Here is a 16,754-nt window from a genome sequence, read left to right on the forward strand (position 1 = left end):
TTATCTATGTAATTGTTTGATCGTGTATATTCTAATTTTCTTAATTTACGATTCCTATCCTGATACTTGTGCATGTTAACGGTTATGAAACACGTAACCTTCTGATGTAAACAGGCTCTCTGGCTGTTTATCTGCAGAACCTAAACTATGCGAAAAATTGGCAGGAATATAAACGAACATAAGATCGTTTTCGGATGAATGGCTTCATAATTTGAATGGAAAATGATTGAGATTGTTATCGGATATATGATGATGAGCTTCGGTTCTATTATGTTCGGCTACAGTGTATCATATATTTTCGGGATATTTTCGGAATTTTACATGGATAACAAATCGAAAAAACTGAAATTCTTAGAAGCTTGGTGGGAAAATTCTTTTTGGGAAAATTCATTTTGAATGTTGAAGAAAATATGAAAAGATTGAATATGCATCTGTTCAAAATTCGCAAACCATTTTTCATTACTTGCTGAGCTATTGCGCTGATATGGTATACTTTTGCACTTGTCAACCGTATGACAAGAAAATGCAATATAATTATGTCAAAGAGCTTTTTTGATGAATGATTGAGTTGGTATGAAAACGTAATGAAGTTAACGAACAGATTGCAAGAATGTAAAAATCAAAACAAGCTTTCGTTGAAAATACTTCATTGAAAAAATTTATTGTAATATATTGAGGAGCTTTAAAAGAGCTCAATACATTTTACAACATTACCCCTTAACCTTTTTTTTCCGTTTTTCTTCATAATTAATTATTTTTGGGATTTCAAAAATTTTTATTTTATTCAACCGTAAATTTTTTTCAAATCATTTTTCGATTTTTCAGGATTCGTTAGCCTTCAAATAATTTTTCTGCATCTGGCGTTGCGAACCCAAAAACTCGCTTTTATTTATACTTCAACAAAGTTACCAAGTATCGGAAACTCACCCCAAATTATCAGGCAATTTATCGAGAAAAAATCCAGAAAAAGCCTCTTCGGCCGATTGGGTTAATGTCACTTAAGCCGTAGCGGATTGTACCACAAGCGATTAGCGCTTTTTTGACTACGTAGCGTCGCGCCCGATCAGAACAGTTGAGCGCCGTCGACTGACTTCATTCAGGCGACGCTCGGGACGCCACAGAAGCGCCCTTGCGTGTTTAATTTCGCAACATTGTCGGTGATGCCGATGAATTTCTTCACATGGAAAATGTACGAAAATTTGGCGAATAACTAAGACCGATCCTAGATTATCAAACCTGAGACTAAATTTATATTTTCTAACTTGACGTGAAGAATGCAAGGCTCACTCAAGTTTGCGAACTTAGGTTAGGTTAGAAGAAGAGGTGTCGTAGGTATGAATTAAAATTGCAATTTTTTTAATGAAAGTTTGGTTTCAATTTATTTTTAAGTCGCAACTTATTTCATCCCTTCTGGTCAGTGGAACAATGTTTGATAATCATGAGGTACTGGTCGTAAATTTGGTTGACCTTGCTAATGTTATACCCTCAAAGGGCTAAGATATATATCCTAAATTCAAATAACTGACAAATGGTTTGTTTATGGTTGATATATCAACAGTACTTTTTTCTGAAAACTTTTCGAAGAATATTAATTTAACAAGTAGGTATTTTATCTGAAAAAACTGATGAAAATATACATTCAGAAGAATCAAAGAGGCATAAGCAGATAAAATTACTCAGGGAGAATGTAGCTTCCTTATAATGAAAGAATCCTCAAAATTACTTCCTACAAACTCTCAACCTTCACTTCTTCATAAAGTATCAATCTGTGCCAGCATTCGAGAATTTCGAATGGACCTTGTAGCGTAGGTACAGAGCAAGATAAATAAACGCTTGTGAAAAAATTGTCATCATTTCAAATTGTTTGTTAGCTTTAGTGAATACCACAAACACAATCTCGTTGGTTTGAATACGACGATGAACACAATGGATGTTTGAATTCAAAAGAATCAATTAACAATGAGTTTCGTTTCCTCCGAAAAATATCCAATAATACCTTTCTACGAAATATTTCTTCCTAGGAAATGCATTAAATTTAGCAGTGTGAACGAGTTCTTCATCGTTTCAATATAGAGTTTATCTTGTGGTTTTTCAGGGTGTGAATTAGCCCACATGCAGGGTTTATCAGATTATAAAATCGCACTTGGATAAAATCGTTCTCCTAACGAGTTTTCATGGTATGTTCAGTATAAAATTAACTATGTTCCTGAAAGAATTAGGTGCAGAAAAAATTGCATGATATAATTAGCTGCTCAATGAATGTCTAGAGTTCGAGAAAGAAACTATTCTCACTCAATGTTTCCTTATTTTTAAGGCTGACTTGAAAAGTTAGAAATGGACAAGGAGAATTAACTCAATGGAAAATATGTATCGTTTTTCTTGGCTCCTTTCCTTTGATGCGAAGAATGTATTAAAAAAAAAACAGTTGTCTCAGATTCATCAAATTTAATTAAATGAAAGAAGAATTCGAATGTACAAAAACCTGCAACTATGGAAATCATAAATTGGAAAAACAGGAAACTTTTTGAAAAAAATATGAGCGAAACTATTGATTTAAGTTCTTATGATTCCCATGCACAGTTTTGGAGTGGCGTGTTATTTGAGCAAGGTAGTGGCCAAAGATGAGAGTTCCTATCGGTAGAATTCCTATCCGGCGATCAAAGGTGCAGGAGCGTATGCATATGGCAGAGCGCTGTAGGCGGCGTACTGAGCAAATGATGGGGCAGCAACCAGTGGCTGAGCTACTGGTGCGGCGATGGCATGGTTGACGACGCTAGCACTGTAGGACGATGCGTAGGGCACTGAATAAGCGGCAGGAACAGCAGCAACTGCTGGGACTGCGGGAACTACGCCTCCCAAGCAGCAGTGGATGGCCACACACATGACGATCTGAAAAAACAAAGAAAGAAATAGGTTATTCATCTCTCGCATCCTCCACACCCTTATGACACATATTTTAGTTCGGTTGAAGTAATCGTGGGACTTCTTGACAAGGAATCGGTATTCTGAAGAAGTTGGCAAGACAAAAATCTTACAAAGCCTCGACATGCATTACAATTTTCAATATTGGAACTACGAAGAAATTCGAATTGGTTATTTTGACGACTTACCAAATATTTAGCTACCATCTTGCTTGTTTAGTACTTGTCGGAGGTACTCTGACGTTATCGAATTTTTTTCGGCGTTTTATACACGGCCGAATTGTGTATAAGGAGGTGGTGGGCTATGGCAGTAATGCCATGTGCGTGACTTCGTTGCCAAACGTGGACAGATGCAGCAATAGTCTTGATTGATGAATATTAAACGTGGTTTTGTACGTACTTACATATTCTGGATGTGTCCAAACTTTCAGTTCGAACTCTGTTATGACTGATGCATGTATTCATTTGGGATAGTGGATTGGTTTACTTCCATTGAATCTGGGGATTCGGCGTAGGTACCTGGATTATGAAATGTGGAGTTTCCTCATTCGTAAATCAAAAATGGATTTTCACATCCGCGAGTTTTATATTCGAAAAAATTTGTTATGGAAGACCAACTTCATCCGACTGCGTTTCAGTTATTTGGAAAGTTTCCATTTTATCGACATCTTTGTTGTGTGTGAATTTATGTGGAGAATTTTTAGGCGAAGGAAATGTACAGGAACACAATTTGTTTATGATTGAATGCTGGATATTTTTCTCAAATAGATATACAGGTGTTCCGAGAGTAACTGCACTTATCAGAGATAGAGCAAGACTAGCTGAGTACGAATTGGCTATAAAAAACTAATTTCTGGCTTTCCCTAGAAAGCTACAGGGTGATTTTCAAAATTCGTGTGAGTATTGAGATCTTCATGAAAGCCAAACTTTTCGAAATTTATTGAAACTTGAGAAGTTATTGCTACATGTTAAGAAGGAGACAGAGATATATTCATATGTTATCTTGGAGGAAAAATATATAAATTATATTATTTCTGCCTCTCGTTGTTGATTCACTAATGAACTACTTGATATATTAGCAAGGTATTAACATTTTCTATACCTTCCTTCCTTCATTGAGTTTTTCAAGAAGATTGAAAATCGAAATATAAAGTGATATTTTTACCCTTAACACTTTAAAAAAGGATTTATGAGTCCAGCCCTGGAATATTGAAAAACTTGTTATCGCTCTTCTCGATCTCAGCATGTGCCAATAAGCTCCCATTTTTCAATGAATTCCATCGATAAGTTTGGCTTTCATGTATTCATGCATTCAGTATTTCAACGAAATTCGAAAATCACCCTGTATGTTTCTGGGGGAAGCAGGAAAAAGTTAATATTTTTTTCTCATGAAATATTCAGGGGAATAGTTAAATATAATACATTCTTGAAATTTGCAGCAAGTTGAAAGAATTTGCAACTATATAGTTAACATTTGAAAAATCAGAATCTTGAAAAGGGCTGGATCGAGAAATTTAATAAAATCATGTTGGAATTACTCATGAAAAAGTGCCTCTTGAATATTATAATGATTTTCGAGTACGGGTTGAAGCAAACGTGTAATTCAACATCATTAAAAATGGCAATTTCTCAATTTTTGTTCATAACTCAAAATCTAGAAATGATAGTCTGATTCTGTTTTCAGATTTGGATTATTCGGGAAAAAAGTGTTCGAGAATGTGTCATCTGTTTTCTTCTAGCTCTCATAGTTCTCGAGATACCCTCAGTAGACTACGAATTTTGCCCACCCTGCAGATTGTGGAATAATTATGGATTTTTCAACTTTCGTTGATTTTAATTTTTGTTATTCACCGTGTTCGTTGTCAACTTCAGGAGTAATCGAATTTTTATTCGATTTAAAACGAATTGACAAGCCAACCAGAAAAAAAAAACAAAAATTATTCATTTGGAATGCTTTATTAATATCACATAAGTGTAAAAATAATTTCAGGAATAGTAACTCTCAATCATCACGCGTCTGCAATAAATACTGCAAGTTTCCTCAACCGTAGTTAGGTGCGACAGGAACTGCCTGCCCAACAGCGTGGACCGACCTACCCTCCACACCAAACGGTGCTGGTAGAAGCGATGAAGGAACTGCGACACCAGGTGCGGCTGCTGGCACTCCAAAAGCACCTGGATAGTTAGGAACTGGTACTGCTCTCGTGAGGAAATTTGGTGATACTCTAAACGAGTTTGGGTAGAGGGGGGAAGGAACTACAGCGTTTGGTGTAACTACACCAGGGGCTGGTACTCCAGCAGGGAAGAAGTTTGGTGAATAAGCTGCGGGGTAACCTGGCGCTGAAGGATAGAGCGATTTTGTGAAATAAGGGTAAGGAGACACTCCAGCTGCATATGGTGCTGCGTAAACATTGAGTCCCTTGGTGAAAGTGCTTACACTTGCAGCGAATGGAATCGTGCTTGGTGGAGCAAATCTAGCGTATGTGATTGGAGGTTGCGCAAGAGCTACAGCAGGCGCCACTGAACATCTCACAGACGACAGGTAGATGACCAATATTGACAGAATAACCTGGAACAAATAGAATTATTCAAGATGAACAATTGAGATAGAAATGTTATTTTTATACCTTGGTAGATGACATGGTTGATGCTCGTTTCACTGTCGACCTGATAGTGACTGCAAATCGAACGATATTTATAATTTGTACTGGGTGTTTCGCCAATGGGAAGTGAAATTGGTGAATTTTATTAGGAATCGTACGTGTCTTAGTTACTTCATTCGATACCAATTCGATCGAAAGTGATAGTGATTGAATATTCTAAATTTGCATACTGTCGTTCGAGTTTTACATAAAAGGACGTGGAAGGTAGTACAATACTACGAATGATTATTCAATCAAGCGAACATTAGTCGAAGGATATCTATTAAGTTGGACTGGAAGGAATTATGAATATTACAGAAGACACACCGAAACGAATTATTATCTGTTTAACAGTTTCAACGTGGGAAACATTTCATTGTCTGCTGGTGTTTTTATTTATTCTCAAATGAACCCAATAATTTTTCAAGGTCTTATTTTGCAATAGACTATTTCCAGTCAGAAGATTGAAGACTACAAGGCTTTAGTTCGAGACAAATTGGCGAATGCGTCAGTCTGGAATCCTATCGGCTTTCTATTTATTAATTATAGCTGTAACTCATGTCAAGATCGGGCTTCACTCTGAGATTGAAATCTTAGCCACTCTGCAACCCTATTACACGCATCCTGACAGCTAGAGCCGCTTCATCTGGGAAATTAGCGGACGTGTAAAGAAAATTGCATGTTTCGTTTCGTTTTTCATAGCCATTACGAACAGAAATGAGCAGTCATCGATACTGATCCCTCATCGTCAAATAGAACGCATTCTGAACTGTCAAAAAGTTTTCTGGTCACGGAATGAAGTTGACACAGGTCATTTCGACCGTCAAACTAAATTATTTACGTCAGTGTTTTCGAACAAACCGCAATTTTCATTTATATATTTATGTTGTAGTGTTTTTAAGTTATTCAACACAGCAACGAATCTGTGTGACGAGTGAAGACTAAAAAGGTGAGTAGCTCTTGTTCATTCCGAGCATTTCTTGACTACGATCCATCTGATTCCCAATTCAAATAAGTGACGATTAGCATCACTTTAGGAATCTGACTCTACGGTTACGATCATTTTTGAACAATTCGATGTCGACTTGAAATTCAAACAAGTTGTGGTATTCATTCAAACAATGATGATTATATTCAATAAAGTTGAAATCAGAACTAATATTGTGTACCTCGGATGAATCTCAACCTACGATATTCCGGTCTATGGTACGGTACTGTACGTTGAAAGTGTCGAGGTCCTTTTTTCTCCTTTTACACCACGTGTGTTGTAGTGCGTTTGTCCCTGGGGGGGAAGAGACAGGAAATTCCCAGATATATATCAAATTTCATCCTACGCCCTAAAAAGAGGCAAATTTCCTCACCGTTCTCACCGATTTCAATTTCTGATCGAAAGGAAATAACCCAAGGAGACATGGGTTGACTTTTCATCCGGTCGCTAGGACAAGATGGAATCAAATAATCAGGACACGTCTGAATTTTGAATTTTCACGTGGATACTAGCATCGTATTAGGGGCGACAATACCTGACGCGCAGGGATGTGAATGAAGTACCCACATATCGGTATATCGCCGAGTAGGCTAGGAAAAAGGATCTCTCTTCGAGTTGCCATCTTGGTGATATATAAAATACTTCAGTTATCAACATAAATGTATACATTTTCATGAAACTTCATGAAATGACAGTGAACAATAGTTTGAGTTAATTTTCGTCATGAAAATGAAGTCAAACGACTTAACCAAGAATCGTACCTCGGTGAAAAAATTTCCCCGAAAAGTGAATGATTAAACAAATCGAAAAAAGCATATTCACGAACTTTGAATTTACCCAGACACCCTATCGATCGATTGTTAGGAATTTATTGACGATATTCGAACCTCCCCAACTAAATACATTATTATCGATGCTCCCTAACGTCGTTTCTGGAAATTTTCCACCCCTGGCCTCGTCGGGAACGGAGGGAGGGTATATTCATTTTCCACAACCGGATATCCGGTCCGAACGTGAACAGTTTTTCAGCACGTTCCTTAACATTATTCTGATTAAGTCCTACCACGTTTAACGAACGATATCAAATTCCGGAGGGTTATTTTACGCAACGTTAACAAAGGGCAAAATCTCAGTAATGAGCATAAGTATCATTGCGTCACCTTTTCATCGTAAACACGGTGTCCGGGAACTGTAGTTTCAACAACGAACACGTTTTTTGTGCGCTCTCCATACAGTGGTTTATCTCTTTCTCGGAAATCACAAAGCGGTGGACGCTTAGCGTAGGGCATTTGGAACTTTTCACGTACCTGCATTTCAGAGGGATTCGAATTTATGTTTCTCATTGTCTAGATTGGGAAGAAGTAATTAGGTGAACATTTTGGTTATCATTCGAAATATGCTCTAGTCAATTTGTTTAGTGTTGGTTGAAATAGAAGAAGTTTGAGGAGAATTTCATTTTTCCCCTCCTCAAATACCACACGTAAACCAGTTTTTATTAAGTATAAGACACACGTAGATTGTCATAAATGTAAGAGCTAATTTTGAATGATAGTGTTTGTTAATGGGAGTTTCCCACAATGGAATCTAATTCGCAGCAAATTTTGTGATTTCTAAGCTTCCTGTAATTGGAGAGGATGAGTTAATTATGATGCATGAATTATAATTTCGGCTCATGCTTATTTGACAAATTTGTGTGAGTGCTCTAATGGAATGGGGTCGAGTAGGTTATATTCTATCCTACATTGAACGATGATTTCATTGCTTGGTTGTGTTCGATGGAATGAATGACTTTTTTTTCCAGTAGTAGATTCTACGAATGAAAGTTCCTGAGAAGTTCCAAGTTTCAGATCTGTAACTTCAAAGACAAAAAAAATATAAGAACTTGTCGGAATCGTGAAAATCTCAATTTTTACATTTATTTATAACTCGAAATCTAAAAATGAAAGGCCGATTCTGTTTTCAGATTTGGATTAGTCACGAAAAAAGAGCTCGAGAATGTGTTATCTGTTTTCTACTAGCTGCTATAGCTCTCGAGTTCCCCTCAGTAGACAACGAATTTTGCCCAGCCTGTATATTATTCAGTTAGAATGGTTCCAGTGAATTCTTCTTATAGGTTGATTAATTTTCAATATCAATTTAGATCTACGGTGATTTTTCTGGCAGATGCGCATGTAGAAAGTTGACCTTTAAACTCCCAAAATGGGGCCAGTTAAAAAATCGTAAAAACCGGACGGTTGCATCGAGCTGGATGAAATTTCGAGATTCATTTCTAGAAGAGTTGCTCTTTCCGCATATCGATAACATTTGAATGTACGAGGATTTTTCCCGGAGATAAGCTTGACAAAAAAATTTCAGATATAAAATTAAGCCCCCTCCCACAAAATCACTTCTGGAACCGCCACAGGGAAGTATCAATCCTATTGATCCTTTCTGGGGATATTCCTTCTACTCCCTGAAATCCCCTTTGTGTAACCCATTTCTGTTGCGATAGAATTTTTCTCTAATGGATGTGGATGATACTGAACAGCAGCCATGTTCCACTTACAATGTCGGTAATAAAGGTCGAAAGCGATATATTTGATAACAATCCACCATTATCCGCCAGTTGGATGCACTCAAGATACTACCGGCTAGAAAGAACATGAATAATACATTTGAAATTGAATACGTAGGACGACAATGAAATGGAAACAAATAATCGATTGTTAGGGGATACCCTGACAGGGTTTAAGGAGACAAGAAATTGAATCCCATTAGAATATTGCGGAAAGTTGCTTATCAAGATTGCTTATCGAAAATTTTAATCAGTTCAACGATTGGCATAAGGATTGTCCATCCTCGATCATCAATACCAATTCGCTGAGATTAAACGCGTTCAATAACTGATGGAATTCAGTTTTTCCGTTCGTCTCATTCAAATAAAACCTCCAAGAAAAATCTACATGGAAAAATTTCCATTCCACAAACAAACAACTCCGCGGTATCCATCTAGTTATAAAACGCCCCATAAGCTAAATTACGATGAATGAATAGATCGACAAACTGAAACGATACTCGCCCGTTTAAAAAAGTTCTTTATTCGGTCCATCGAAGCATGTTTCAGAGATAGACTCGGAATCTGCCATCGTTGGGATCGATTTTTCATTCGAAGAAGCAATTATTAATATCTCCGCCTCTCTAATGGACAAAAAAATACTTTGTGGCGAAGGAAAGGGTTCATTTTCAAATGCAAGCTAATATTGCGTATCGATGGAAGATATAATAATGATGTATAAAGATCCATTGTGCCCCCCTGACGTAAAACATTGTTATTGTTGATGCTCATTTATTTAAACGCTTGTCTTAAAACACATATACTGCAGATCACTACAAAACTTCAACTCAACGAAATCTCAACAAGGCAACATCGAACTATAAAAACGAACGGTACTAAAATCCGAAGGTAAGGCGGGCCATGCGAGGCCGCGTGGTCGACCTCGTATTTATCCTCGCAGAAGCACTCCTCGCCGTTCCTGAACATGTTGTACCTCTCCATCATTATTTTCCTGATGTCCTCCTTCAGCTTGTTCTTCTCGTAGGTCATCTGGGTCTTCCAGTCGGACAGGCACAGGGCCCTGTACTTCGGATGGCACCTCTTCGAGATGCACAACGAGCACGGCTGGCCGATCTTGTAGATGGGCGCGCTCTCGATGTTACCGGCCGGCCCGTAGTTGCACACCAGCCTGATCATGTGATCGGGGCTCTGGTCTTCGGCGTACGGGTACTTGAAGGTCATCAGTCCGCATCCCACGTATTCGGTGGTGTCCCAGATGAGCTGCGAGTACTTGCCTATATCCTCCGACTTGGAGGCGTCGAATTCCAGCACGTCCTTGGAGCTGAAATATTGGAAATTGACGCCCCACCGGGCCATGAAGAGCTCGGGGAACGGGGGAGGTTTCTCGGGGGTGGCGATAGGCTCGGTTATCACTGTTTGGCCCACGGAGAACTCCTCGGTGTCCCTGCACTGGTCGCGGTTCTCGTCGGCGAGGCATTGGTCGGCCCATCGCTGGGCCATCACCTGGAAAATGACGGAGTTGAGCCTCTAGGGGAGGCAGCAGATTGTTTGAGTGGGAAAACTTACGGCCAGTTCATCGCTCCACCTCAGGTACATCATGGCCGAGGCCTCGGGCAAATGGATGTCCGATTCGTTGATGTAACCTCCGGACGCCACGAAGTTTCTCAGGTTGTTGTGGATGTCGACGATGTCCGTCTTGTTGTCTATGGTCAGTTCGATTTTTCTGTATTCCATGCAGTCGTCCGGTATGACGTTCTCCTTGTATCTGCACATGGTGTGCGACTGGCAGATGTGACAGTACTCGTTGGCGACGATCAACCTCGTCGAACTCAGCATTCCGAGGAACGGCAGGAACTTCATGTTCGATTTTTGACGCTGATTGTCAAAGTGAAAGTGCATAGAAACATTCTCGTGTTCATTTCATCATCGAATGCGTACAAACTTCTCTATCAAAGATTATAGAGTAGAAATATAGGAAACGAAGCGACTAAAGTGATGTGAGCGCCATCTGTGTTTCAAATGCGTTTTTAAGGCCCTAAGACTGGTTAAAATATTAATTCGAGGGACAAATGAAACTTTGTGAGGTGTCAGATGGCCATTTCGATCAAAGAGGTTTTGAATGTTTTGATTCTCGTATCGACTTTTTTTTATCAAGCTCTTTCTAGTTGCTGATTATTGAAATTTTCGTCTGATTTCTTGGTATGGTGAAGAACTGTGGATCAAATAAAACGAATTTTACTAAGGAAAATGGGAATGTAAGTATTAAAACTGGTAACATGTAACTTGGTCATTCATTGACTTTTATGTTCATTGCTACGAAGTGGATAAAAATTTTAGGGCGTAAAGGCCTGCAAACACTACTGACTACACCATGTGCAATGAACATTTAACTGCTAGTCGATTGAGAACTGTTCATCTACGTAAATTGTTATATGCAGGAAGCATACCTTGCAAGAAGGACCAATTAAAGAGAAATTATGACTTTTATACGTCCATATAAAGATTCTCAATTGCTACTCCTTCAATATATTCAGAAATGCAAAGGTTTTATTGATTTCGTTTTGGGTGTCGAGGAACTGTCAAATTGTTGTTTGGAAAGTCAAAGTTCTATGAAACCTGCTGTGAGTGTTTCGTTCATTCATTGATCAATTCGTATATAGTGTCATAAAGGGACCATATCATAAAGGAATTATAAAGAAACTCTACTGACGGGCATAATATACAGTTCTTGGATACCTCAATGAAGCTTTTTTTTGTAGTACATCCGACAGCATGTTTCATTGATATTAATTGATTCCGAAGAATGTTTTGATGACATTCTGATCACAAAACAAAACCATACTTTTGTTTTGTTGCTCAGGATGTTTGTTTTATGGTCTCAACAAAGTCGATATTGAAATTCAAAACAAGGAATAGAATTCAAATTTCGCGTCGCTCTATTATAAAGCAGAAAACAGGTTTTCTGTATTGACAGTACGTTTTCAGCGCCATCTCATTGTCAAATGTGTTTTCACTGACCAAAATGTAGTCGGTTTTCAGTACTAGAGATATGAGGGCGTTTTCTATCTTTCTACTCTATAATCTCTGTTCTCTATGAATGAGATGAACTCACATGTTGCCATTTCGTATAGTAATATATCGAAAACGCCTTCGGATAAACCAAGACCGAGTAGAAGGGCACATTACATGTACAATCCACGCGATGTGGGGAGGTCTACTTGTTTATTTTTGGGCGGCGATATTAAGTAAATAATATATCACGACAATTTTGGAATGCCGGCTTACCTGAACACAATGTCGTATATGAAAACACCAGGAATTGTTCGAAGTCCGCATCCTGCATTCCTAAATAATAGATCGGATACGAGTTATTGTCCCTTCGCCTAATGCAACGAATACCTGCAAAATTTCATCAACATTTCGGCATGGATGATACATCCCTTCAACCGCAAAGGGTCGATTTTAATGTTGTCTAAGAGGAAACATACAGCGGGGCTTGGAATGGGCTCCAGGGTTCGATCCTCAGTCTATAGAGAGAGGTTCTCTGGGTCGATAAGCCGCAGATTTTTTATCTTGCTTAATTTGATCCATAGTCTCTTATTTGAATCCCTCATGTTGCATACTACGTATATTAAGACTCTAGAAGATATTGAAACTTCGGTTAGTTTGAGCAACGCTTAAAACTTTCATGATTTTAGATCGACGACGTGATTGAAGGCAGTAGAGCCTGTTGATTTAATTTTTCAATTTCCAATTAGTCCCCTGGTTGGTATTTTCGATTCACCATTTCCAATTATGAAGGTTCGACAGCAGGACTGAAAAGATTCTATATTTCTCCCTGGAATTCTCACAGTTAACGTTTCTGAGTCCCTCCAGAAAATTCCCTTCCATCTCCTGAAATATTCATATATTTGAAAAGCAACAGCCCCCAACAATTATCGTGGAAATATTCCCCGGCAATCTAGTAAATTTATTCAGAGTAGTCCGTTTCGCGCCCGAACGAAAAAAAATGCCAAGACGAATGTCCTTCCTCCCTCAACCACCCCCATTACGTTTTCAGACATGAATTACCAGAAGGTCTTGCAGCCGCAGCCGCATTTTTACGGCCAACAAATCTTCTACGAGAATCCCGAATATATCGACGAGGCCGAGGATTCTTTCATCGACACCGTGAGCTATTCCGAAAGTGACGGTTTCATCGGTTTTCCGATGGTTCGCTCCGTGCCCTCGTACGATATCCAGGAGCTGTACATTAGGAAACCTATGGCGACGGCCAGCCAGGTGTTGCCCGTTTCGCAGCGCGGTAGACGCTGCATGAATGGACAGCATGGTTTCACTCCTGAGTAAGTTTTAGGTTAGGTTAGGATAGGTGTTAGGTTAGTTTCCAATGCGGTAGACGCTGAACGAGGATGTATTGATATCTAGTTAGCCTAGACCAGTTCCATGCATAAACAAAATATTGCGTTACCATAGCAACGAACAATATATCATTAGAAGCGTCAGTGTGAAGTTTGAGGTCAGAGTTACGCAATAAGTTAAAAGAAATAAGATGTCCACCGAAATTGTGACAATCGAAAAATTGGAGCCATCATCAAGTACCTGCATTAAAAAGGGTTAAGAGGTAAGCAGATTTACGAAGATATGCTCAATACCCTTGGTGATCAATGTCCTTCGTATGCCTATGCGACCGTGAAAAATTGGACTAAAAGCTTCAAAAGAGGTAAATTTTCCATGATGACCGTTCGGGAAGGCCAGTTTCTATGTCAGTCCCCGAAAATATTGATTCAGTTCATGACATGATTTTATCAGACCGTCGAATTGGGCTAAAACGGATATCTGAAGGACTGAATATTTTACACGAAGGCGTTCATCATATGGTTCACGTCAATTTGGACATGAGAAAAATTGCTGTAAAACGGATCCCCAAATGTTTGAGTGTTGACCAAAAGCGTGCAAGGGTAGAAGCATCGCGTTCGATCTGTGCTCGATTTGAAAACGATGCAGACTTCTTGAACCGAATTGTTACTATGGATGAGACTTGGGTATATTTCTACGAGCCAGAAACAAAGCAACAATCGATGGAATGGCGTCACTCTGGTTCTGCAAGACCTAAGAAGTTTCGTGTCCAAAAACCTGCTGGAAAAGTTCTTGCTCCAGGTTTTTACGATTGCCATGGAGTGATCATGATTGATTTTTTGGATAAGGGTAGATTAACGGAAATTACTATTCGACATTACTGACCACTCAACAGGAAAAAATTTAAGAGGAAAGATGCGGAAAGCTATGTTTTGTTTTTCCAGGACAACGCCCCTGCACACAAATCTTATGTTGCCATGCAAAAAATTCGTGATTCAGGGTTTGAATTATAAGAACACTCCCTTTATTCTCCAGATTTGGCTCCATCCGTCTATCATCTCTTCCTTCAACTGAAAAAAAAAGTTTAAAAGGTCGTAAATTTTCTCCCAACGAGGAGGTAATAATAGCTGTGGAGGTCTGGTTTGTAGAGCAAGAAGAATCTTCTTTTCAAAGGTCTACAGACGTTGCAGGTTAGCTGTAATAAATGTATCCTATTAAGAGGAGAATTTGTTGAATATTTTGACACTGAAATTTTGTTTGGTTCCATAGTAGGCTAAGAATTTTTCAATATATCCTCGTATCATTGGAACTCCTGAGTAAATTTGAGGTTAGGTTAGCTCTAAGGTTTTAGTTCTTGGAAACCGTCCATCATTTCATGAACTCCTCAGTGCGGAATTGCTCAGAGAAAGTTCAGAGTTGATTTTTCCATACTTTTAGTGAGAGCCCATAAAAAATGGCGCATCATCAGATGGTGGTGATGTTGTAGTTCCTTGAGGGATCATCAAGTGGTGACGTGTGAGATTTAACGAACAAGGGAATACTCGAAAAAATAAACTTTCTTTCCAGATATGTCTACGATCTCAAACCTCGCCCGCCACCCCACATGAAGAACTCTACGAAAGGGTGTTCGACCGTACCGCAGGAACCTTCCTCATCCCTTCCTCGGCGTGCGTGCTCTGCTAGAAACCAGTCCAGGATGTACATGCCGAACAAAAGAGACAACGGGATGTCGTTCAGAAGCTCCCCCATAATATCCGTTGGGTCTAGGTTTGCGGTTCCCAAAGATTACGCTAAAGGATACCCGTGCGCCTATCAGACGAGGTGAGTAACGTGGAATATATAGGTATAGAGTATAGAGTGTAGGTGCCTACTAAAAACCGCATTCTCTAACGATGTGATGAAATTATTAACCCATTTCCATTTTGCATCAGAAAATACACCAGATACCATTTACTCTATCGGGCCTAATTCAAGAAAATCGAAAATGGAAAACTCCCAAGATCATATTCAATGATCACAATATTTGATCATCTAGACGTAGACGCAGACACATTTGGAAGCTTAGTCTGATAAAAATTTTCAGCGTTTATTCCTGTTCATAACAGAATGTGAAACTCAGAACGAGTAAAATTAATCTCGGACCATAATACTTGTATCAAGATAAAGTTTGATCACATTTCGACTGAACGATGAGTAATTAGCCATAAAAGGAATCTCTTAAATCTAGATATCAGTCTGTACAGATTAACTGGAGAGAATCGTAAATCTTTAATCCCTCTCCTGAATACAGATTTGCTGCTTCTCCCCGCTGAGACGAGTTTGAAACTGGAATACTACATGGCATATAATTTAATTTGTCCTTAATTCAAAACAAGGTGAAATATGGCACATTTAGAACTTGTTAAAGTAGGAATTGTGCACAAACACGTAGATGCGCGACGTATAAATTTCGAAGGATATTTTACATTTACGTATTCTAAGCAGAAGAAATTACATTTTCGAGTTGGGTATACTGCTGATATTTTAAGATTGAATAAAAGAAATTTGTACTGAGGAGTTTTATTTTTTGGAAATTCTCATTATTGACTTCCTGCAAATAAGGGATCCACTCAATCATTTTACATAAACATTAATTATGTTCATCACATCAAATCACGTCAAATTTCCAAGGCCAACCGACTGCTTCCATAAAAGTGAATGGACTATACCAAAAAAATAGAGATTTTAATGATGAGCTGTATTCAAAGGTTTGACACGATTGAACAACCTCCATTTTAGGCCTCCAGGACAACCCGACGCGACCGCACCGAGACAAAACATGGCTTGCACCTCGGAACCAGCCACCAACTACCAAGGCAGAGATTCGCGAAGGATGCCCTATCGGACGCAGTATCTCTCTGGAGGCAACGCACCCCAAGAGCCTAACAAAGCTGAGGTTCACCACAAAACCGAATCCTTGAAGTGCAAGAGCCATCCGGTGATCGTCGAGTGCGAGGGCGAGGTGAAGAAGATGAATTCCGAGGGGGACGCCACTGGATACGCGAACGTCGACGAGCTGGATACCATAGGGAGGATCGCGGCGACGCTGGACGTCGAGGACGCGGAAAAATTGAGCGACAAGCAGAAGATGGAAATTAAGGAGATGTCCAAGTTTCTGATACCGAGGGTAAGGTTTTTTTTTTTTTTGTTCGTCAGGTTGTGTTCCGGAACGATATGGTAATTCGAAAACCGGATTTCCGTCGGCGGGTTGATCGAAATGACGATTATTATTATCATTCCAATTTTAGCTTCGG

General features: G+C 39.1%; 5 protein-coding genes across 8 annotated transcripts in view; 1 reads left to right on the forward strand and 4 right to left on the reverse strand.

The window, feature by feature from the left end:
- LOC123312814 (tyramine/octopamine receptor-like) overlaps positions 1–1,066 on the reverse strand; it is a 36,670-nt gene extending 35,604 nt beyond the window's left edge. For both annotated transcript variants that reach the window (XM_044897318.1, XM_044897316.1), the window contains exon 1: positions 928–1,066. The gene's annotated coding sequence lies outside the window, so the exon portion shown is untranslated. The remainder of the gene's footprint in view (positions 1–927) is intronic.
- LOC123312813 overlaps positions 1–16,754 on the forward strand; it is a 34,281-nt gene that overhangs the window by 8,477 nt on the left and 9,050 nt on the right. For 2 of the 3 annotated variants that reach the window (XM_044897313.1, XM_044897314.1), the window contains exons 2-4: positions 13,166–13,448; positions 15,028–15,282; positions 16,240–16,627. In XM_044897313.1, coding sequence (XP_044753248.1) covers positions 13,166–13,448; positions 15,028–15,282; positions 16,240–16,627 — 926 coding nt within the window. Of the gene's footprint in view, positions 1–6,362; positions 6,513–13,165; positions 13,449–15,027; positions 15,283–16,239; positions 16,628–16,754 lie in introns of those variants that run through there. The other variant, XM_044897315.1, reaches the window with a different exon arrangement.
- LOC123312817 lies at positions 2,436–3,248 on the reverse strand. The gene is made up of 2 exons (XM_044897321.1): positions 3,111–3,248; positions 2,436–2,889 (listed from the first exon to the last, which is right to left on the reverse strand). Exons 1-2 carry the CDS (start codon positions 3,126–3,128, stop codon positions 2,647–2,649), a joined length of 261 nt encoding a protein of 86 aa, XP_044753256.1. The 5' UTR covers positions 3,129–3,248; the 3' UTR covers positions 2,436–2,646.
- Positions 4,913–5,875, reverse strand: LOC123312816. Its single transcript, XM_044897320.1, has 2 exons — positions 5,549–5,875; positions 4,913–5,490 (listed from the first exon to the last, which is right to left on the reverse strand). Exons 1-2 carry the CDS (start codon positions 5,561–5,563, stop codon positions 4,963–4,965), a joined length of 543 nt encoding a protein of 180 aa, XP_044753255.1. The 5' UTR covers positions 5,564–5,875; the 3' UTR covers positions 4,913–4,962.
- LOC123312815 (venom allergen 3-like) lies at positions 9,882–11,091 on the reverse strand. Its single transcript, XM_044897319.1, has 2 exons — positions 10,672–11,091; positions 9,882–10,608 (listed from the first exon to the last, which is right to left on the reverse strand). Exons 1-2 carry the CDS (start codon positions 11,002–11,004, stop codon positions 9,928–9,930), a joined length of 1,014 nt encoding a protein of 337 aa, XP_044753254.1. The 5' UTR covers positions 11,005–11,091; the 3' UTR covers positions 9,882–9,927.

Source organism: Coccinella septempunctata, chromosome 5, assembly GCF_907165205.1.
Source record: "Coccinella septempunctata chromosome 5, icCocSept1.1, whole genome shotgun sequence".
Taxonomy (NCBI): Eukaryota; Metazoa; Arthropoda; class Insecta; order Coleoptera; family Coccinellidae; genus Coccinella; species Coccinella septempunctata.

What these genes read in the sequence shown, in the direction of transcription:
- LOC123312815 (XM_044897319.1), bottom strand. Translation starts at nt 11,004, where the DNA reads ATGCACTTTCACTTTGACAATCAGCGTCAAAAATCGAACATGAAGTTC. An exon ending in GGTGGAGCGATGAACTGGCC is followed by an intron (nt 10,609 to 10,671) that starts GTAAGTTTTCCC and finishes GTCATTTTCCAG; the next exon opens with GTGATGGCCCAGCGATGGGC.